Source organism: Chelonia mydas, chromosome 2 (genome assembly GCF_015237465.2).
Source record: "Chelonia mydas isolate rCheMyd1 chromosome 2, rCheMyd1.pri.v2, whole genome shotgun sequence".
Lineage (NCBI taxonomy): Eukaryota > Metazoa > Chordata > Testudines > Cheloniidae > Chelonia > Chelonia mydas.
The window spans coordinates 88,479,125-88,503,477 of NC_057850.1; the positions used below are offsets into that span (position 1 = coordinate 88,479,125).

General features: G+C 38.4%; 1 protein-coding gene across 2 annotated transcripts in view; it reads left to right on the forward strand.

The window, feature by feature from the left end:
* GNAL (G protein subunit alpha L) overlaps window positions 1-24,353 on the forward strand; it is a 331,001-nt gene that overhangs the window by 133,016 nt on the left and 173,632 nt on the right. Inside the window, exons 1-4 of one of the 2 annotated variants that reach the window (XM_037892877.2) lie at window positions 7,275-7,780; window positions 8,059-8,131; window positions 8,954-9,008; window positions 9,190-9,309. In XM_037892877.2, coding sequence (XP_037748805.1) covers window positions 7,642-7,780; window positions 8,059-8,131; window positions 8,954-9,008; window positions 9,190-9,309 — 387 coding nt within the window. In that variant the 5' untranslated portion in view covers window positions 7,275-7,641. Of the gene's footprint in view, window positions 1-7,274; window positions 7,781-8,058; window positions 8,132-8,953; window positions 9,009-9,189; window positions 9,310-24,353 lie in introns of those variants that run through there. The other variant, XM_037892876.2, reaches the window with a different exon arrangement.

The following is a 24,353-nucleotide window of genomic DNA, read 5'->3' on the forward strand; positions in this document are numbered from 1 at the left end:
GATCTGCTAGCACAGATCTGGTTTTTGACCAGAATGCCCAGTCAAAAAGGGACCCTGGCGGTTCTGGTCAGCACCGCCGACGATGCTGTTAAAAGTCTGGTCAGCGGTGCTGAAATCTAAGGCAGGCTAGTCCCTACCTGTCCTGGCACCGCGCTACGCCCCATAAGTGGCCAGTAGGTCCGGCTCATAGGTGAGGGGGGCCACGGGGCTCTGCGCACTGCCCCAGCCCCGTGCACTGGCTCTGCACTCCCATTGGCTGGGAACAGAAGTCAGTGGGAGCCGGGGGCCGGGGGGGCCGGGCGAGAGCAGTGCGCAAAGCCTCCTGACCCCCCCCCCCACCTAGGAGCGGGACCTGCTGACTGCTTCCGGGGTGCAGCGTGGAGCCAGGACAGGCTTAGCCCCACTGCACTGCTGACGAGGAGCTGACCGAGGTAAGCCCATGCCCGAACCTCAACTCCCTCCTGAGCCTTGAGCCCCCCACAAACCTGGAGCCCCCTCCTGCACCCCAAACCCCTCATCCCTGGTCCCAGCCCAGAGCCAACACCCCCAGCCCAGAGCCCATACCCCCTCCTGCACCCCAACTCTCTGCCCCTACCCAGAGCCCCCTCCTGCACCCTGAACCCCTCATTTCTGTCCCCACCCTTCAGCCCTCATCCCCAGTTAGAGCCCTTACCCCTCCTACAGCCCAATCCCCTGCCCCAGCCCAGTGAAAGTGAGTGGGGGGGGGGAGAGAGCGAGCCACCGAGGGAGGGGGAATGTAGTGAGCAGGAGCAGGGCCTTGGGGAAGCGGTGGGGAAAAGGGTGGGGCCTCGGGGAAGGGGCGGGGCTAGGGTGTTTAGTTTTGTGCGATTAGAAAGTTGGCAACCCTCGTTTGCAGTAGGGAGTCCTGATGCAAGATCAGGGACTGAACCAAATACACAACTTTGTAGCTGCAGTTGTTGAAGTCACCTGATACTGACATCTATCATGTGATGGATATTAAATTTATGTAAACCTGACTCATATCCAGTCAATCCAGAAAATAAAGACCATTATGTTCCCAACATTCCTGTATATCACACAGGCATTACATCACTGTGCAATCATTTAAAAATGTATAGAATACCTTGATCCATGCAAGAGAGAGGCACATTTTCTTTACAAAAATTAGCGGCCAAGTGAGACCACTGACCATTGTTACAGGCCTTAGCATTAAGCTAGTCTGTGAATTTGAACAGGTAGCACATGGTGGAATAATTAGTAACTGAAAAAAGTAGGTATTTGCCAGCCTCGTGAAAACTGTAATTCCCAAATAAAAGTGTTATCAAGAAGTAAAAGAACTGAAGTGCATCTATTTTAAATGTATGCCTTTTGTTTTTTCTTTTACCTTGGTAAACAAATCAGAGACCAGATGTGTTTGCAATAAATATGGAGGCAATCCTAGCACATCACAAATCCATCCAACGCAAGGACTGTGGTGTCAGACATGCAGTAAAGGCAACCTGGAGTGCTGGTTAATGGTGGGTTCAATAGAACCCCCATTTAAATTCAGGTCCTGGCCCACTATCAATGGGTTGTAAACTTATGTACAGTTGCCATACTATAACCTGTCTTTATAGAAAAATACCTCCAGTTAAACAAAAGAAGTAACAAAGCTGTGAACTCCCTGCTTTACAAGAATCTAAATTCAGCCCCTGTAGTGCTTGGGGAGTGAGGGTAGACATTTTCCCAGACTTTTTTCAGCAGAGCTGGATGAGGGCCAGCCTCCCTGAGTGGAAGAGAAGTCATCTTGCTGCTCAGTAGGAGAGGTATCAGTCACGTTGCACACATGCCCTTCATTGGATGCCTTATAATTGAAGTAACCAGAAGATATCGGGTCTGCTACACAGTTACCTGGATCCCAGTTCCTGATTCCCACATGGCTCTCACCACTTCCCTGGGGGACCAGTCTGCCTACTGCTTTTCTCTGTGGGTCTTTCCCTCTCCCTCCTGACTACACTTGCTCTACAGCCCCCACCCTTGTGCACCCCCTACTTATGCTCCTTGTTATCCTTCAGTATTAATCCTGAGGCCTTAGATGGGGGGATGAGTGTGCTGTTGAGGACTTGAGAGGGTGGCGGAAAAAGACAGAAGTAAGACATGGTATTGCCAAGGGGAGTCCTGATGATTGAGGATGGGGGAAGGAGTAGGGCATAGGAAGGGGGACATGTAAACTGAGTCATGGAGGTAAAGGGAAGAGAGCCCAAACTGAAACTCTGCTTGAGAAACCTATTCATGAATGACAGGTTTCAGAGTAACAGCCATGTTAATCTGTATTCGCAAAAAGAAAAGGAGTACTTGTGGCACCTTAGAGACTAACCAATTTATTTGAGCATGAGCTTTCGTGAGCTACAGCTCACTTCATCGGATGCATACTGTTTCCACAGTTTCCACAGTATGCATCCGATGAAGTGAGCTGTAGCTCACGAAAGCTCATGCTCAAATAAATTGGTTAGTCTCTAAGGTGCCACAAGTACTCCTTTTCTGTTCATGAATGGTTATATTCTTGTGCCCTCTCCAAGCTGTCCACGTCAATGAAATTGCTATCCAGTGATTTTAAACAGATTTGAACTTCACATTGGCCATATAAGTGCAAATTTAATCTTCACTCAGTTTTTCTTACTCATCTCCTTTCTTTTTTTCTTTTAGAGGGGAAAACGAAATGCATACCCCCTCTTTATTAATGCATTGTCAAGGTTACAGATTTAAACACACGAAGATAAAAAGCTAATTTTTTTCAGAGCTCACTGTTCCACATGGCACATACTTAATTTAGGTCTGTATTTAACTGTCTTGTCATCAAAAATATTATGCGCCAGGTGGTCAGATTAATATTATTAATTAACTTTTTAGTTCTTGCATTGTATGTCTTTTTAAATCTGTAACTGTAGCATAATTGCACTGACAGTTTTTTGTCGTTTCATTTCTGTATTAAGATGTGGCTGATGCCTACATTGGTTAATGGGAGCAGATCTACCTAATAATTCTCTCTCAGCGAAGAGATCACCTTTTCTTGGCTACCTTTCCAGCGTTAGAGTATTCTTCCCCTTCAGTCCCCTGTTTGTAGGGGGATTAAGAGCAATATGTACAGCTGAGAGTTCAATTTATCTGAGTGCGTGTCCTTAAAGTTGGTAGGTGCACTGGGAGTTCCTCAGAGAGGTGTGTGTGTGATTCCTCTCTTCATAGCGTCCCTCGGATGGCGCAATGCCTGCGCTTGCGGATAGTGGCCGTGCTCAGAGAGGGTTTTGTGAAAGTGAAGGCGTCTTTGCAGGGAGGAAGAGCCTGCCTTCTCTGTTTGCTCCACTCCGGCTTGAGTTTTTATTTATATCCTTTTTTTTTTAGTCTTGCTCTTTCTACGAAGTCAGATTGAAATCCACAGCGGTGACTATGTGAAGGAAGGCTGCTGGTTCTGGCTGCCAGGAATTTGCAGCTTTTAGAACCACCTGAAGTTTGCAGAAAAAGCAACCGCAGTACAAACTGCTGGGGCTACATTACTCCCGCCCTGGGAGGGGGGAGGAGGAGTCCGAGAGCAGTAACCTGGGCTATCTGCGTGTGATTTCTCTATTAATCCTCACCATTTCTTCTTATTTATAGACACTTTCTCCCTTTCAAAATGCAAGCGGAATTGGAGTGAAAAAGTGTGCTTTGAGGGGTCTGGTTATCGTTCTCTCGCAAAGAGAAGCAATGCTCACACACACACACAGCTTCCATCTGAGTGTGTGTCTCAAATTTATATGCTTCTTTCTCAGGAGAAATAGGATCTAGAGTAGGGAGAGAGTGTGTCTGAGAGAGAGAGAGAGAGAGCAGGAAATAAATTAGTTGCTCTCTCTTCACTTGAAGGGTGTGTACAGTTTCCTGGTTTCACAGTGAGGCAAACGGAGTTTGTCCACAGCACAGAGGGAGAGGTTGAATTATGATTGCAGGCACACAAACTTATATTTCAGTGCATAGGTTGAATGTGTAAGTGTCTTTAAAAAAAAAACAAAAACAAAAACACGTTGTGATCCTGTCTCAGGAGGTCCAGGCTCTAGAGAAGGGCATGGGCAGGGGGAGTAGAAGGTATCTCTCTTCTTTTGTATGGGGTTTAGCATTACCCTTGGGAGTATTTTGTTCTAATGTCTATTTCTTGGTCTGGTATGGAGGCATTGCTGAAATTGGGCAGTCTAAAGAAAGAGATTGAATTATAATTAGATTACTTTCAAAGAATAGATTTATTTCTCTGCTTGTGTGTGTCAAAGTTGTGATCTGTCTCCAAAACAATAGGAGACAGGGTGTATTTACTTCTACTTGTAGGGTTCTGTAGTTTGACTGTGACTAGAGAGGCAGTACTGAGTTTGTGCAGAGAAAGAGACTGGATTATAATAGTAGTTAAACACAATTCTATTCTTTCCGTGCACAAATTTCATGTATGTGTTTATTCCCAAATTAAGTGATCCCTTCTCAAGAGGAAGTGATCAGGGAGGGTCATAGGGTTGAGGAAGGACAGAAAGGAAATAAGGAACACTCTCCCCTTTGGAAAAAGGTAAAAGCTGGATCTACCTGGATCCTGACTATTTTTGGCAGAGTCTTCTGTATCATCAAAATAGAAAGCAAGTCTTCCTAATCCGACTGCCCCCAAAGAATTCCAGACCCCAACACATACCAGAACTAGGGGTACTGTAAAAACCCAGATTTGGCAACTGGATCCAGACAACTTTTGGCCCCCAAATCCCAAATTCTGATGCCTGAATAGAGAACAAGTCTAGTTACTCCTACTGCACCAAAAAAAGTCTGGATCCTGGCACATAAGACATAAATGTCACAAAAACCCAGTTCTGGCACATGGATCCTTCCAAATCCAAACAGGTTTTGGTCTTCACTCCAAAATTCCATGGCATTAATAGAGAACAGGTATAATTACTGCTACTGCACCAAAATATTCTGGTTTGTAATGCATCCTCATGCAAGAAAGCCTAAAACATCCTGCACTTGACTCCGTATGGGTCTCAACAGTTTTGGGTCCCAAATTTAGACTGTATCATCTAAATAAAAAACAAATGTTGCTCCTATTTCACTTGAAAAATCTGGATCTGTATGTTTTCTGGCCTAATAGCACTGGAAAAATACTGATCTGGTTCTTGCTAGGCCTTGCCAGTTTTTAACCCTAATCTCCCAAATTCAACTGTCTAAGGAATTGGGGGGAGTAATAACTTCCAGAATGCAGCAGACCCTGTAATGCAGCAGCACTGCAAAAACATTTATCTGGCACCTTTATCCAGCTAGACCTTTTTATTTGTAAATCCCAAACTCAAATGTTCTACAGACTAAATAAAGAAGAGCAGCTTCTCAAGTTCTGCTGCAAAACTCCAGATTGTGATACTTTCCTGCTCAACTGTACTGCAAAGACACGTACTCGGCACCGGAACCTGCTGGATCCTGCCATGTTTTTAGCCCCTAGTTCCCAGATTGAACTGTCAAAATATACAACTCATGTTGCTGCTTCTACTTGATCCAAAAATTCCATGCTCTGACATCTCAGTGAAAAAGCAATGTGAAAACCCACATGGGCCTCTCTTTTGGCCACAAACATCTATGATCTGTTAAATAAAGACCAAGGGTTAAATCCCTATTGAAGTATATAGCAAAATCCCATTGACTTCATTAAGGCCAGGATTTTACCCCAAGTATAGCTGCTCCTACTTCACTGTGTCAAAATCTGGTCCCTGATCCATCCTTACACAAGAGCACTTGAAAAATCCAGTTAAGGACTGTAAATGTAAATGAATGGTGATTCTCTCTGTCTGTCTAGAAATTATAATTCTGGGGGCATAGATGAAAAATGGGGGTATACATTTTTGGATCTGGGTCCATGTTTGGATTTTTTTTTTTTTTTTTAAAGTGCATGTCTGCTGGGATGGCTCAGGGACTAGATTTTTTTTTTTTTAAGTAGACTAAGAGAAGCTATGCTTGGTCACTATGTATAGACTAGAATTTAGAGGTTTGTGGTCAAAAAAAGGTTGGATTCTGCAAGGACACACGTGCCTTTTGTGCACGTATTGCTCTTGCCCTGAGATGTTGGGGCTGGGTTTTGCTGGCCAACTAGGAGCCGTCACAGGGCATGCGTTGTCTGTTTTGATGATACAATTTGGGGCCAACGCAAAACACTGTTTCAGCGGGTTCCAGATGCTGGATATTATGTGTCCTTACCATGGTATTGAATAGGGTTATTCTGGATATACACTGGATTATGCAGTAGAATTGGGACAGCTGCATGTCTCTATTTAGCTGGTAGGATTTGGGGGATTTAAATTTTTTAAAAAAGAAAGAATGAGAAAGTTTTTCTTTTGTTGTTGTTCTTCCTATCTGGATCCAGGTGCTGGATATCTATTTTTGTGATGCTGCTATGCCAGTTCACAACAATCTGAATTTTGGGGGGCATTAAGAAGCTGCTAAATTTTTTTCTTTATTTAGATAGCAGATTTGGGGAGAATAGGGTTAAAAATTGGCAGGATGTAGAAGAAACCAGATACATGTTTTCCAGTGCTATGGGAGGGGGTGCACTGGGAGCCAGATTCTTTCCAGTGTAATAGGAGGGATGGCTACCCTTGTTATCTGCTTAGACTAGAATTTGGAGTTTAGGGCCAAAAATTGCCAACATCCAGGAGCAGGAGCAGGAGCTGGATTTTTGTGGCAATCATGTACTCGGGTGTATCGGAATCCAGATTTTTTTAGTATAGTAAGTTATACTTGTTCTCTATGAATGCCAAGGAATTTTGGCGTGGGGGAGGGGTTGAAAGCCAAAAATTAAATTGATGGGGTAGGATCCATGAATGAGATCTGGGTTTTGCAGGTCTGATGTACCAAAATCCAGAACATATTTGGTACCACAGAACATATTTGGTACCACAGGGCTAGACTTCTCTATGAAGAAAATCAGAATTTGGCATCTTGGGGCCAAAATTTTGGCAGGCTCCAGATACTGGCTCAGGGTTTTTGTAGAAATCATGCTCTCCGGGATTCATCAGGATCTAGATTATTTATTTATTTTATTTATTAGTATTAATTTAAGTAGGAGCCTAAGACTAGAACTCTATTTCTGTGACACAGTTTGGCGCTTTTCGGGGTAAAAAATTGGCAGGCTGCAGGACAAATCCAACACGATCCAGGTACATCCAGCTTTTACGTCTTTCCCTCTCTCTTCGCTTGTGTGAGGTTTGTAGTTTGACTGTTTCCTGGTCTCACAGAAAGAGGCAGTGCTGAGCACAGAAAGACAAAAATAGACCTTTACAGAGAAATATAGGGATTGTGTGTGTGGAGGGGAGGGAGAGAGGAGAGCAGCGTTAGGCTGGTTTCCAGGAGGAGCTCTTCTCGCTTTCGTTGTGTGTTAGACATTTTTGTACAGATTTTTTTTTTCAGCTTAAAAGCGTTTTCTCTCTCCCGTTGATCCTTGTACCTCTTTGGGGGAGAAAAAACAAACTGTGTTTGATCAGAAAGCGACTAGAGACCATTTTATTTGAGCGACCGGGGGAAGAAAGAGAAGAGAAACCGTCGCAGGGATATAAATACCTATCATCTCTTACATATTTCCTGTAAATAAATCTCTATAGAAAAAGCACAATTTGACATCCATCCTAAGCGGCAGCAATGGGGTGTTTGGGCAACAGCAAAACAGAAGATCAGCGTATCGATGAGAAAGCGCAGCGAGAAGCCAACAAAAAAATAGAGAAGCAGTTACAGAAAGAGAGACTGGCTTATAAAGCCACACATCGTTTGCTCCTGCTGGGTAAGGAAGGCGGCTGGGGGGGAGAGGAAGGTGCAGTTGCCTGCGCTCCCCATGGTAGGGGTATAACGGAAAAGCTATGTGATTAGTGTGTGTGTGTGTAAGATACAAAAAATGCAGGCAATTTTAATGAGCAATATGTGAAAAGTGCACAGATTGAGCTCTGTGTGGGAGCCACATGGATACATATATATAAATGCTGTTGGAGGTGGGAGATGCTGTTAACATGTCACCAAAAAAAAAACGTGTGTACATGGCAGTGTTCTGTCTTTTTCTTCCAGGAGCTGGTGAATCAGGAAAAAGCACTATTGTGAAACAAATGAGGATCCTGCATGTCAATGGATTTAATTCAGAGTAAGAATAATTGATATTTTGTGTCTTCTATTTGTAAATATACATTTGAAACATATTAACACACAACACACTGAATAATTTATCTCTTTCCTCCACCCTGTGTGTGTGTTGGAGGTTTGACACTGGCTTGCAAACAAAGAAAAATTCAAGGAATTACTACTATTATATATTTGTATTTTCTGCTCCTGCCCCTCTACTGTATTTTACACTGTTGCTACTGCAGCGCTTGACAGGCCCCTGTGTAGCAACAACATGGCGACTACTTTTTGCATAGCAGCAAATAACTAATATTGTATCTGTGTGCAATATAGATATATATATCAATTCATACAGAGGATGACGGGGCTGCTGCGGTTTTTCTGGTGGTGGTTAGCATAAAACTGAAACCAATTTGCGTGAATGTAATCATCATGTATTCTTGGGTTACATGATTTCTCTCTGAAAAACTGATTGCCAGTATTTAATATTAATTGTGTGCTAATTTTAGATATATAAGGTTTTTAACTATACAGTATGTGTTCTAAATTGTAGGGGAATAGATTTAGCATGCTATAGAAATGAAGGAATGACTTCCAATCCCACCAGGAAATCTTTGCAGATGTGGTTATGACTATCTAATGTGACAGAATAGGCAGAGATCTATTTTCACTGTTTTTTATAGAATGTGCAAAAGTGATGGATGGAAAATATTCTTACTGTTCTTTTCAGTCAGTTTGTCATAAAGGTTAAATAGCAAATAAGCAGTCAGTAAAATATTCTGAATGCAATTTAAATGAATTGGTTTGAGAGAGAAATTAAATTGTTAATTCTGTTTTAATTCAGAGAAAAGAAACAGAAAATACTGGATATTCGGAAAAATGTTAAAGATGCGATTGTGGTAAGAACACATTTTATACTATGCTTAAATGCTTCTGTACACTGGAAGCCAAAAGTATTATGCTCTCTAGGATTGTGTAGAGAAATCCCATTTTGCTGATCAGACTGGATTATCTTCTATTGATCCTGTATTTTAGATTTAGCCAGATTAAAGTGTCTGTTTTTGTTTTATCCAATTCTAGACTATAGTTTCAGCAATGGGCACTTTAATACCCCCAGTTCCACTGGCCAATCCAGAAAACCAATTTCGAATGGACTACATCAAGAGTATAGCTCCACTTTCTGACTTTGACTATACACAGGTAAGAGTAAAAAAAAAAAAAAAAGCTGTTTTTCCTAATTTTGAAAGAGAACACAAAACTCTGGCTTTGATTTATGAAATGACTTCTTTACCATTTGGAAGGTGTTTGCTAAAAGAAGTTTGTCGCAGCATTATTACCAAGTTACCTGTTTTAACATTGTATGGTGTTGCGCCTGTTTTTAATGTTGTTAAGTTGTGCTTTAGTAATTTTTGTTTGTTTGTTTTAAGGAGGAAAACGAAATGCAAAGAAATTTAAGATTATTTGAAATTTCAGTGTCTCAATTTAGCATTGTTGTGAAAGATAGTTTTCTGGGCATAATTTGGTACAGCAGGACATCAGTCTGAGGAATTACCATATATACTTAAGAAACAGAAGCACAGAGAAACTAATAATGCATGTAGCTTTAAGAATGTATGTAGCTTTTTTCATTCTTATTAATTTTCATACTAAGAACTTGAAATATCTAATGGCCAACTAAGGTGTCTTCATCACCTATTTATTTATTTATTTAATTAATTCAAATTTTGTATTATGTTGCTGGAATAAACAGTGAACAATGAGAACAGGAGATATAATTCTTTATTTTAGTTGTGCATGAATGCTGCCATCTTAGGGCTGGGTAGAAATGTAAAAAACCTATTGATGGTCTTGTAGTAGTCACTCATCGGTAGTGTAATTCAAAGTATTTTATTTAGGTTAATTTGCAGATGGATACTGCTATTTACATTGGATTGTCTTGCTCTTTAGATGTTAATTATTGCTTATAGAAACATGGATGGTGTGTTTCGTTGTGTGTGAAAGAAATTGCCTAGAAGTTTTGAGTATTAGTGGAGTTTTATTGTCTGTAATCGTACATTTTTTAATTAATTCTAAAATGTGGATATCAATAGCAGTTTGTTTTGGATACAATGAAGACTGAATAATGTTTTCTGTCATTGGTTAAAAGCTTATGAGTTGTTTGTATTATCAGTATTGCCAAAGCAGTCATTTACTATAGGGTGTCTTCAGGCTGTTAAAGCCAGTCTAACTTGCAGGTGGAAATGGGAGGAATAATACTTGTTTCTTTAATATATTACTAACACACTCTGGTGTGTAGTTTTGTTGCTTCTGGTAAATCTAGTGCTTTGAAGGTTCAATATTTAAATTAAATAAATAAATAATCAGACATCTTGTAGAGTTACAATTTAACATAGAACTCAGATGCTGAGAAAGCTGCAACTGCAGGGTACACCCACATACTGTATGATTGTTCACTTGGTGGATATGAGTTGCTGAAAATGACAAAGTCCTTTTTTGAAATGGAATTTGAGGTTGACTTAAACAGTCTTTGGTTTATGTTTGAGTTCTGAAGTTTATTTCACTAACTTTAGCATTTGATTTCTTCTTTGGTTTTTCATTTATTTTTCTTGAATATTGCCCCTTAATAATTTGTATAAAATAAATTAATATACAGCATCCTTTGCAAGTCTTTATAAGTGTATCTATTTTTCCATGTCTTAAAGTGGGCTAAAGTGTGGCATTTTTATTTTTGTTTATCTTTAGACTTGTTCTATATTTTTCTTTGTCTCTCTCAGTCACACACAGTATATATCTACATTAATAAGGATAGCAGTGCAAATTTGAGTAATTATTTACTCTACATATTAGCAAACCTGACAGGTTCAACTGGAAATTTTGGTTGGAATAACTAATATATGTTAATTTGCATGTGGACTCTAAATCTACTTTGATTTTAAGAAAACTTAAGGAGTGCAGAACAATTTATTGTTATTTTTAGATTAAACTGTCTTTTAGAAAAAAAGGTTATTTGAAATGGTGTGATATAGCTGTTTAAAAATAAGAATGGTACTCAATTAAAAAATAAAAGAAGAAAACTAATGCTGATTTAGAGGAAAGCAAAAACATTTTTTGTTTTTCCTAGATTTAGTACTTTTAACATATCTACATTTTAGCTAGGTAATATCTTTTATAATTTTAATATGGTTCTGCTTCCAGGGAATCATGTGAGTAAGACTGAGCCCTGGTCTACACTATAGGGTTAGGTCGATATAAGGCAGTTTATATTGACCTAACTTTGTAAATATCTAGACTAAAATGTAGCTCCCAGTGATGTAACTCACCCACTGCACCGACTTGATAACTCCACCACCTTGAGAGACGTAGCACTTAGGTCGAAGTAGTTAGGTAGATGCAGTATCAGTGTAGTCACTGCATTGCTTACATCAACTTGCTGCCTTTCAGAAGCTGTCCCACAATGCCCCACATTGACAGTTAAATCGGTGCAAGCGTTCCTGGTGAGGAGAGACACCACTGACATGAGGAGCATAGCATGAACATGCAAAAGCTACTGCAGTGACTGTACATCGACGTAATTTAGGTCGATTTAATTTTGTAGTCTAGACTTGCTCTGAGATTGAAAAATCCATGCTTTAGGGCTTGATTTTACTATAACATAAGTCAAAGCGAGTTTTGTCATTGACCTCAGTGGAAGCAGGATAAGGTCCAAAGTTTGTAACTTGGAGTAAAATAATGTTTTCTACTGGCATAGCATTTGACCCATTTTTTAAATAAGGACAGATATTAAAATAAGTATTGTATCAGGGAGGATATTCAATTATACATCTTCTGTTAAGTTTTAGTAATTCTATAATTAACATTAGAAATATGGAATATGGCCTTCTGAAACAGGAAAGTCAGTCTAAATATTTGATAAATCAATAAATCATTGATGTATACTATCAGGTCCGCTTAAAACTGCACAAAGAAAAAAAAATCACTGAACTCAGTGTTTGGTCAGGTGTTGCATTTGCAGTGTAATACGTTATCTTCTCAAATGTGATAAAGTAACTCTTTTTTATTATGGAAATGCTAGTCGAGTTTTTACTAGTATGGATGTTATAATAGTTAAAGTGTGTGTGTGTATATATATGTATGTATGTATATATATATATATTATTATTTCTTTTAATTTCTGAAGATACTGGGTTAAACCTTGGCCCAACTGAAGTCAGTTGGAGTTCTGCCTTTGATTTCAGTCAGGCAAGGATTTCAATCAGTATATTTTAAATTTATTAGGACAATAAAAGAAGTCTCAGTAATCACTAAAAACCTACCAAACATTTTTAGATAGTTTTCAATGTCTAGTCTTTGATATAAATTTTTTTCCTGGTGTAATATGAATTTCAAATAAATTACATGTAATGTGATAAAAGGACTGTTCTATCCTATTCATCTTCAAGAAGTCCCTACTGAAATACGAGGATTTCAGCCTAAAAACGGATGCCACAATAGGGCCAAACTTTTTGGAGAATAGTTTAGGTATATTTATGATACACTGGGTATACTTGGATATGCTTATTTAAAGTACATGAATTAATTGTGGTTCTAATTTTGAAAAGCTGTCTTCATAAAATAAGTTGCATTGAAAACAAATTTATTTTCTCAGATTGAAATCTTGGCCCCATTGGAAGTCAATGGTAAAAATTCCATTGACTTTTATGGGGCCAGGATTTCATCTTCAGACAAAGGACTAGCATGAGGGAGGGCGAGGTGGTTGGGGTTTTTTGTTTTGTTTTGTTTTTTTAATCTACACGTTGTTGAGAGATTGTTATTTTATTTATCTATTTATTTATTTAAAATAACTGCAGAAGATCTAACCTCACTAGTGCTGTAAAAATTCTTTTAATTTTAAAGAGTAAATTGCTTTGTAATGTCTTTAAATTCTTCAGTGTATCTCCATAGTATTTGTGCAGAAATATATAATTTTACATGTTAAAATGTTTAATTTTACTTAGTGAATTTGTCTTAAGGTTGGGTTTTTTTGCTAATTTATCTCCAATTTCCTATTTTAGTGTTGTCTTTCATTACTTTTGATTAGAATCATGAGGCTATACATTTACGTTACTAAATGTTCACATATTTTTACCAAAAAAATTACCTTGGGCTGACTGACACATTCAATAACACATTGCTTTATTATTGTAATTTGTAGGTATATTTTTGCATAACCCTATGAATATTAATAATATATCTTTGACCATTATATTTTTGCAGGACTTTACATAATCAAAGAAAAGGAAGAAAGTGTCAAAATATTTATGTACTTAATGTGTATATTGTATGTTCAGTTTTTTTACAATTGCATTATATAAGTCTAATACCATTATACTTATACTGCTGTTAAGTATAGCATCTGCACAGGGATTTTACAATTGAAGTGGAAACATCTGTGGTGTATTTAGGAGAGGATTTTTATTTTATTTTTTGGCAAAGTGTTGACTGATATTTGTTAAAGTTAACAGGAATTGACTTGTGCCATTTTAAATCCTGTATTGATGTTTTTTTTGCCCTTTGTGAAGCGGGTTGAACATATTAAGGGCATATTATGCTACTAGCTGTGGAAAAACATGATGTATTATATAAGCATGTATTTGTTAAAGACTATCGAACTTCAATGAAATATTTGAATGTAATAGGCACTTCAAACTTGCTTGCCACAAGTTGCCTTTTTCCTTTGCTTTCCTTAGATCTTTAAAGTAGTTTTAAGCTCTTTTTCTAAATATATACACTTGTTTCTATTCCACAGAATGTTTAACTCAACCTTAGGTATGCATATAACAGGTAGTGGAGAAGCTAAGTATAGTAATTAAAACTGAGTAGTCAAGTGTTTCCTGATGTTACTTTAGTTGCTAATCAGACTGAATCACTGATTAATATAGAAAACATGTAAACATGAAAGCTGGTGCAATTTAGCAAATCGCTTTTGTTAGGGGTCCCAAAAGAATGTTTTGCTCACTTTTTAAAAATTTCGAATACTGTTAGAGATATGAAGCACTTTGTTAAACCTTTTTTAAACAGAAAATTGTTCTTTCTCTCTAAAGAGAAATGTGCTGAATTTAGAATGCTAGTCTAAAATACAATTTTAGAACACAGTTGTGTAATAATCTGTAATCTGCTCTCAAATGCAGTCCTTTAAAAGCAAACTATTAATGAAGATATTGACAGTAAAAATATTTAAAATTATCTTTATTTTTAGTGTATTGCACTTTACTCAGGTATTGTAGTTTGAGGTTTTCACAGCATCATTTCAATTTTCCCCCTAAAAATCAACATTGTATGTGGATACCTTTTAAAAAAAACAGGAAAATATTTGTGGTCAGGTTTAAAAATTCCATAGACGTTCTTCAAGCATTTTATCATATCATTTAAAACAGTGCTAGTAAACCTTATTCAGAGCTGTAATACAGTCTAGTAATTGTTGACAGACACAATATATGTAACAAGTGTTGAACTCATTTTGCTTGAGTAAAGAGTATAAAATTAGGCCCTTGTGTAATAAAAGTTGTATCCCAAATAAGTACCTAAATAAAAATGAAAACCACTATATGAATAAGTCCATAAATGGTTAAAAAAATTGGTGTCACTCAGTTAGTTAACACCCCAATTGGCCACAAAATGTTTATTTTTTCCTGTAATTCATGCTTGATCTAACCCCCAAAGGAATCGTGTAATAATACCATCTTATATTTGTGGTTTTTCATAAGGTTTGCATGTTCTTTAGGTATGAGAAAATGTACCACACTATAAGTGAAAAGGTCAAAATAGATGGAAAAAATAGCGTGAATATTGGCAGACATGGCTTGGTTTGAGTTTGCTTTGTTACCTCTCTTAATGACTTTACTTTAGGGATTTACTTACTATTTTTGATGGGGGTAGAGGGCCATAAGTCTTTATAATTTCCTCTGAGCATCATATTTTAAGTACTGCAGCACTACCAAGTCAAAATTTAAAAACCTACTTGCTCTTTAAAGTTAAAGAATTATATCTTTTGGGTTTCTTCAAATTCTAAGGTATAGACTGAAACTTTAACAATACATTGTTTTTGTTTTTTTCTTAAATGTATTATTTCTCAAATATGGAAAGGAAATGCCTTGGATTAACACTTCCAAAACTATAGGAGGAGGATACTGAAAAGGGGCACTTAGGATGTGGAAAAATAATATACATATGAATGCAATTGGTAGCCACTTTTTTTTCTTTTGCACAAAGGTGAACATTGTGAGAACTGGAGATATTGGAAAAAGTAGCACTGATGTAACAGCATGAGATTTCTTTTTGGTTCCAGTAGCACTTGTTTTGTGATACAGATTAACAATTAATTAGCAACTGACCCTGAAGTTGAATTTCCGGTGCTTCCTTTCCTCTAGTACATGTATGTATACAGATTTAGTGTATATGTGTCTGTTTTTCATTAGCTTAATACATTGAATCTTAGTTGCTCGAATTAGTTGATGTATAAGGAAACCGAGTGGGCATGTCGCATGTGTGAGAGCAAGTACATACTTTAATTTTCTTTGTTACTTATTGCTTATTGTAATATTGTTAGGGGGTCATCAGTACTTTGGGAGAGAATCAAAAGAAATATTATTTTGTATTATTTTTAATACAAAATTAAACAAGGATAGTTTATTTGCAAGGCCACATTGAAAATGAAAGCCTTGGATGTTACAGTTCTAGTGCACCAGAAATATCCAAATCTGATTTTATTTTTTTTTAAATGTTCATTGCTTGATGATGATTCCATTTTTATAGTTCAAGGCACCTGAGCATTAAAATTTAACTTGACTATAATATATAGTTCCCTTAATGAATCCCAAGCTTTCTTGTTTACAAATAAATTTCCCTTATTTAAATGCTTTTCTTTCCTTTAAGATGAAGGCGTTATTTATATTATGTTCAAGCTTGGAAAAGTAAACCTGATCTTGGGTTGATTTAGATACTATGCAGAATGGAAATAAAGCAATAAGTTTCTTCTCCCCTCCAGTTTCATGGAAATTATTCAGAAGAGTTAATACAGCACATTCATTACAGTTAAAGTCTCCAGACCACAACAGCTAGCAATTGTTATTTTAAAAAAATAGCATTTTTCTGCTGCAGGAGAGAAATGGCAAACTACATAGGCCCCCAGTGGTTTGCCTGGGTAAAGCTCTGGCGGGGAGCCATAGACAAACACAGGCATCATCTCTCAGTGGAGTCACAATTAGTGAGAGGAGAGAGAAGAGTTGGGCAGGGAGGGGTAGAGTTTTGATGCAGGTTTTGAATTCCATGTTTGGTTTTGGCATCTTCCCCACCTCAATATTGTGAAAAGTAAATATAGCTTTGAATTATTATAGTACAGAAAAGATCAACCTTCCCCTCTTGTCTTCCCATCTATTTATACTATGTTTTTATGCAGCTTTCCAGCATAAGATGAGAAATTTCCATCCCAAAAAGTATTTGAGTGTGTTATTAACAGAAACCATAGAGGGAAAAGTGTCTTTTCAGCCTTAACTTACAGGGTTGTTACCGTGATGCTAAAACAATGAATGCATTGAATTATTTAACTAAACGTCATTCTGTTTAAATTGTAGATCCTGATAGTCCAAATATTGGAGTAATATTTACAGTTTGTCCTCCTTGCCTTATACATCCTCACTCTGATGCAGTTTTACAATTTTAACTATCTAGCTGAAAGGATATTTCATAGTAGTGCCTGTTATTACCATGGACTAATGTTTAATACAACTGCAGGCTACTGGTGTAGTGTACTGAAATTACCTGACATTAGTTTTGTTTTTGTACCTCTGTTTACATCCTGTTTTCTCAGAGTCAGGCAAATACCCAACAACATACCTTAGACTGAAAATAGCCAACTTGATCAGGTTATGGTTTTTTGTAAAATTTTAATTGAGAAAACCATATAAAATAATGCAGTAGCACAGTCAGTATTTGGGAGTTAAAATATTTTTATTTGTAGAATTAAAATTCTGGGTAGGGGGCATGGTGGGGGAGATGATGAAAAATGAATTTAGGTAGAAGTGGATGGTTTTCCCAAAGAACAAAAACAGTTCCATCACCACCTCTGTCTTTACAGCATTTTCGGTCATGTGGCTTTGCTCAGAATCTACCCTAATTTTGAGCTATATTTACATATAAATAGGCGTTATGGGCTGAATTTTGCTCATTCAGGACAGTGGGTGTATTTTTCCATTGACTTGACTGGGACTAGCAGCGGACACTATGGATAAGAATCGGACAGGGCTCTCTTTATGTGAACATGCTGCCCTCCATTGACTTGTGGCTGTACCTTAAGGAATGTAAGGACCATTCAGTAGCTGGCAGCTACCAGAATTCTTCCTTCAGCTTAGATGGTTGAAGCCTGTGTTTTTAGAGCTGTAGGAGCCGGGTTCTGTCCTCTGCAAGCAGTGGTGTATTGAGAAGAAGTGGTTACCCTGTGCATAGTTAAGGCTAGCTTTTATCCCTTTTGTAATTTTAAGGAAGAAAGGGATGGGGAAAATCCTCATGCATTCAAAGTTTTAAGATTAAATTACACTGAACTCTAGAAAAGCTTGAATAAATGACTCTTTTTGTAATTAAGACAATATCCTTTTAGAAAATTTTGCAAGATATCTTATTTTTTGTGTCCCTTTGTCTGCAAATGAAATTGAATTTTCATAAAATTTGGAACATAAATAGACTTTACTTGCTAACTAAGGGTAGCATCACTAACAGCCCTGCTTTTATGAATCTTGTGAATGATTGGTTATATGAACTATTTTTATGCCTCAATCAGCAAGGTCCAATGTATGTACTTGAGCATTGGGCAAAGCAGGATTATAACAGGCACATGGTTACATTTGTTACTGTTTGTTATTAGCATGCTCATTGAATGATTAATAAATTAGCTTATGCATCTTACCTAATGTAATTTTGAGATGTTCAATTTTATGAGTTGTTCAATGTTATGAATTTCTCAAATCCCAGTTACTTGATTTTTTTTTTAAAGGTTCTACTGTAATCCAAATGCAGTGCTCAGGTACAGTCCCACAATGATAAATGCTTTATAAATGTGTCTAGATTGCAAAAGTAAAAATTTATCCAATGTGCAGTTTTCATAAATAGTAAAATATTTAAGAAATTGCCATTACTTGAAAACTAAACTAGATTCTCCCTCACTAAAACTGATAGAGAAGAGAAAAACCTGGCAGAATGTATTCTACAGTCACTAAAGCAAGATATTAGAGCAATGTGTTGCTTACGTGCAATTGTGCTTTTTTTCTGCTACTCTGTGGGTACAATCCCATGCCCATAGAAGTCAATGGGAGGCTCTGACTTCAACCTAACTGGGGGATTGTGGGAGGCTCTGACTTCAATGGGTGTTAAATCAGGCCTTAAGAGATTTACACACATGGGCCCCAATCCTGCAATTTATAATGCACAATTGGACCAGAGCCCTGCACCTGTGTGTAGCCCTGTTGTAGCACATGTGTCTGCAGAGGTGTTGCCCGGAGCCCCTGGAGGCTGTGTGGTGCAGGGTGCCAGTTCCTGGCTGGCGGTGCCAGCAAACATCAAGGGAGTGTATCCAGGAGCCACAACTGGGTGCTGCAGGCGGCTGCCCCCCTCCCCTTCCCACCTCAGATCTCTGCCCAGGAGACTGTCCTGGCCGCAGAAAAATCCCCTGGTGGCCACATGTGAGAAATGCTGGTTTAGGGACACATGGAACATGGGATTGCATCCCTGAACATTTTGGCTAGTAGCCCACTGATGGATGTTTTACATAACAATTTCAAACTAACTGGGGGATTATGGATGTTAGTTTCTAACCACTATTATCTTGACCATCTCTGATCACACCTTTAATTTAATAACCTGCAGACTACTCCATCCCATTTATTTAAAATTTAGAAAATAACGTAATTTTTACCTTTACAAAAGGAAAAATGAATAAAAACACTTGGGAAACGAACATTTTGTTTCAGAAAGCAGTGAAAGGTTCTAAAATAACAACAGTGTACTTACTTGTCATGTTACTTTTAAGACCCAACCACCTAAGAGCAAGGAACTGAATAGTTAAGCGCCATTTAAATCTGTCCACATAGTAGGCTTATTATTATCAATTGCAAAGAAATGAATGTATAGTCATCTCTCCACAACAGCTTTAATTCCGAACCATGAGTTATTTTTTAGAACTTGGTGAGATTTTAACCTCTTCTTGAAATGGTGCTGAACATTGTCTTTCATACACTTACACTAAACTTTGTTCAGCACTCGTTCAGCTTCACCCATGGCTGATGTCCACTGTCAGCAATGGCTCATCTTTCTAATGTAGATGAGGCCTCCATTGATGAGTGAATTATTATACTGTAAACAGAAGATAACAACACGAGTTGGGAAATAAAGAACAGGATGAACCAGCTGAGGAGCAGAGATTCTGTTTTTCATGTAAAAGTACTTAGTAATTAAAACAAAAGGAAAAACAGATAATATGCAGGGTGAAATTCTATATAGATTTCCTCCCTCCCCGCCCCCAAGTTTCCAAGCAGCACTTTACAGAAACCTAAATAGGACTAAGGAAAACGTATACAATAAATACTTTATCTTTTAATTTTATTTGTATTATAAATAGGTAAAGGAACATCCAGTTATCTCCAATTGCTGTTTAAACTAGCCATTGTTAATTGGTTGATTTCTGTGCTTTCAGATCTGCTCATTGTTACTTACATTTTTTGGAAATGATTAGTCTGCTGTAGCATTGGAGAAGGCCATTGCTAATAACCCTTATTCTTTTTAGAGAAATATGATGTTTAAAAATACCATGATGTCACAGTTTTTTCTCTTGCCATTCCTGTTGTCCTGTGTCACTTGAAAAAAATGTTTTGAACTTTTTGATCTCCCTTGGGGAAATGCTGCAAGCAGCAGAACATGTGTTGTGTTATTTTTATGTCAATTTAGGTCTTAAATGATTCAGAACATGTGGTTTATGGGAAAGAGTACTGTAGATTGACAAAAGGAGCAGAAATAGGGAAGGGGTTGCTGGTTGAGGAGGCCTCTGCTCACTATTAACATATTTTTGAAATTTACTTTTCTCCTCTGTTTATCTATGTTCCCTCTGCCTGTGCTCTGCTAAATGACCTATGTGCTGTGATGAAAGCTCAAGTAAATCAGTTTCACTTCTCAAAGCTTTTTCACAGTATGGAGAATTAGAAAGCTGCAAAACACTTTTGAGGGATCTGTCTGTATAAAACAAATCCGCTCCCAAAAACTGGCTCACTGCCACATTAAAATGGCAACAAGAAATGGTAAAGAAGAAGAAAGGTTAAATATATTTGTATGTTATGGTGAGTGAGAAGGAATCTTATATTGCTGGCAAAGAAATATTACGATATCCACTAAATACTGTCAGGTTACCTGGGTTGAATTGAAAAAAAATATTAATTTTTTTCTGTCTGCCATTTAAAAAATGGCAAACTAGATAATTTCACTCAGAGAATAGGTCAGCAAGGGCTTTTCTGCCTGAACTGGGTGTGGGTGGGGAGGGAAGCTCTAACTCTGAAGGATCCCAGCAAGTAAAGAGATGCTGTCACGGAAAAATGGTCACTAACCTGGGATCCAGCTCAAGGTTTGAAATGGCCCCCTAACCTTCCCCATTCCTAGGATCACGTTTCTGTCCTCTTACTCGCTCCAACCTAACACCTGTCTGCCTCCTCTATGGCCTTCTAGGCATAGGTGCTGGAACTAGGCGTGCTGGGGGTGCTGCCACATCCCCTGACTTGAAGTGGTTTCTGTTATATACAGGGTTTACAGTTTGTTTCAATGGCTCTCAGCACCCCCACTATACAAATTGTTCCAGCTCCCCTGCTTCCAGGAATCTTTCTCTAGCCTGTTGCTTAAGGGGAAAAAGCATATATGAATCGGGAAAGGTACTGGTACAGCATGGTCTTTCCCCTCCACTCATCCTAAAAAATCAAACAGCACCAGGACTGTCAAGCACTGGGTCCATAGTTCTAACAGGTGGTTCCCTGGGTTTCTTCATGTCCCAATTCTCTAGCCCCTTCAGCAGTTCCTGTGCTTTGCTATCCTGGGCAGTGTTTCCAGGAAGGCTTTCCATTTGGCCTGGGCACAGTTCTAAGAACCTTTCCTAAGAGCAAGGTAGCTATTAGCAACCATGTTAAGGAGGAAGGATGACTAGCTGATCTGTGTCAAAACACAGAACAGCAGCTAAGATAGTGATTAAGTAGTTCTGTAATTTGTTAGAAAACTATAGGTGCACAATAAACAAGGAAAAAAGATTTCTTCTCCTTCCCGGGATTTAGTTGGGAGAACAGTTCATCATTGACTGGTCAGTGTCTTACTTACTAAGGAGGTGATAACTGAGGTGAAGTGTCAGGTTCAGTTTTTGCTTTACTCCTGGAAAATTTTGGAATGGAGGTGCCTGTGTGCCTTGGTCTTACTGGCAACAAGGAGGTCTCTCAAATGTTTCTTATGTTACGGGATCTTGCTCACTTTAGTCCCATGCAAATTTGGAGACTTCATTTTTTATTGTTGAAAATTATTTACATTTGAATTAAAGAATCATGAAACTGAGGTCTTCGAGCATTGCTTACAGTAAAGAAGTAAATGCCTTATCATTTCAAGTTTCCAGCATGAATTTTTTCTCTCTTGTTTTGGATCTTTGTTACACATTTAATCCCGTTTGTACTTTGTCATACTGAGATTTATGGCAGCAAGCCTCAGAGTAATCTCATAGGCTCACTTTCATTTGAGGCTCCTTTAAACTATGTTTTGTCCCCCAATGGAAAGCAGTGTCTAAAAGGATTATCAGAAACTGCTAAAACTTGTCTTAATGTTTGACGGTCTCTTACATGATAGGTGAGTATTAAGAACCTAAAGAAAGGATCTTGTGGGGTATCATATTTAGATTTTCCACATCTCTTCAGTGCTGAGATACTTTCACATGAGCAAAGGAGCGACTAAAAGCCGGTGGTACTACTAAAAGAGAGGAAATGGCCCATCCAGAGATCTAAGACAGCCCTACTGTCCCTTCAGCATTTTCCAAGTAAGATTAAAGAATATATTCATCAGAAACTAGTCAGATACACAACTCTGGCCCACATAAATAGTAAAGGAATACCAGAAATGGATCTGTGATGAAAGAGACAGAGGCCTTGTCGACACTAAAGGGAAAAGTCGATCTAAGCTACGCAATTTGAGTTATGTGAATAGCATAACACAGATTGACGTAGCTTAGATCTACTTACCGTGAGGTCCACACTATGCTCTCCTGTTGACTCCCTCTACTCTTCTCGATCCGGTGGAGTACAGGAGTCGACGGGAGAGCGATCGGTGATTGATTTAGCGGGTCTTCACAAGATATTCAGGCTCAGGCTGGTATTTAGGACGCTGCAAAGTAGGGGGTCGGGGGCAGAGCTCAGTCTCTACACCACAATTAAACAGCCCCTTAGCCCGGAGTCCCATGAGCCTAAGTCAGTTGGCACAAGCCAGCTGCAGTGTAGACATACCTTAAGACACCAGAATAAAACAGGCTGGCAGTACAAGTGGTGCTTCATCCTGTTGTCTTTTCCTGCCTGGCCTGTGATTGCTAGGGACTTACAGAAAATAGGTAGGTCTCCTGGAACCTCCATTCTACATAGTTCTGAACTGGCTAAGGAAGCTGTGGCATGCAGAACTGGTAAACATAAATGTACAGAGCCCTGTCAGACTACTTGCCATCAGGTCTTGTTGATTCTGGGTCAGAGTCCTTGTGGTGTCGAGACTAATGGTTATGCGTAGCATTTATGTCTCTTATCTATCCTATAAAGGCTACTTTATAAAGTATACAGCAAATAACTTGATATTAGTGAGTTTAACCCCTCATTTGTTTCTGCACCACACTTCATGTTTATAACTTGTCTATGGAACTCACAATTCTAAAGAAATTTTATGAATCGGGCAAAGTTAGATGTACAGTGGGGCGCTCTTGAAAACCCTTTTTTTCCCCTGGCTTATTCTGATATTTAGAAAACTCTTCTCCTCCTGTCTCCCACTAATTTAGCAGAGCGGAGTGGATCCCTTCCAGTAGACAGAGCTCATCCATTTGCTTCAGACTGCCTTGTACATTGGCTTGACTGCCCACTAAACTTTGCTGAACAGATAATATAGTTTCTGGTGCTTACTGGATCATTATTTCCTTAGCCATCAGATGTGTTGATTATTGAAAGCTATGGAGAAGTTAGGACTACAACGTGTGTGTGTGTGTGTGTGTGTATGAAAAATAAAATATATCCTTATCTTCATCTGGGACTTGAATTTAGTGCTGATTGTTCTTTGGTCCTCTGAACCTTTTAGGATACTGTCCCTAAACATCCTTTTTTGTCTCACCATTTCTTCTGCTGTCAGGGAAGGGAAGTTTCAGGCGATGTCTAATTAGAAGCTATGTGTGTTTTTTTCCACTAAAACAATGTCATCAAAATGCTGCCTGAATTTAGACCTAAAACAATGACTACACTTAATCTGAAGCACCAGATAACCTTGGCTACTCTTTGCCACAATCCACTATGTTGTCTGGATGTTGTCAAGATCCTGCATATTTTACCTACAAGGACAAGAGAGATTAATTTAGGAACTCATGGAGGCAGTTCCTCTTGTGCCATAGGTCCAAGAAAGGTCAGGGAACTTCCAAATTGACCGTCTCCAGATGAATTCAAGAGATGATCAGAGAAGCTGACTTTAGTGTTGGGAAGGAAGTTTTAGAGGCTTTTAAAGTACACTCAATCATATCAATGGGATCTCTGAAAGAAGAAAGGCTTCTCTGGTGGAAATCTGAAAGACAACCACCTGCGAGACAGTGCATAGCTTCCTAAGCACTATAGATGTTCAGAAGTGCTGAGCATCTGCCAGTTCCATTGGTTTAATTGGAGTTGTGGGTGCATCACACCGCTGAAAATATGGTCCTATGTGTCGGAAGCTAGACCCACAAAATTAGTAAGAACTTCTGAAAATTGGGTTCTTAGCATATTAGTTCATTGTTTGGGATCTCCCAAACATCTGGACTAGTTCATAGGAGTGAAGAGAGAAGAAATTTTCTTTCCCTGTTTATTTTGTTTCTCTGAAATCTAGTGTACCAATGAATCAACTAGTTTCACTCACAGTAGGAAATTCTGATTTAAAATTAGATTTTAGAATTTGAGAGTTATACAGACTTCAACTTTATAGTGTTCCTTTTGAAG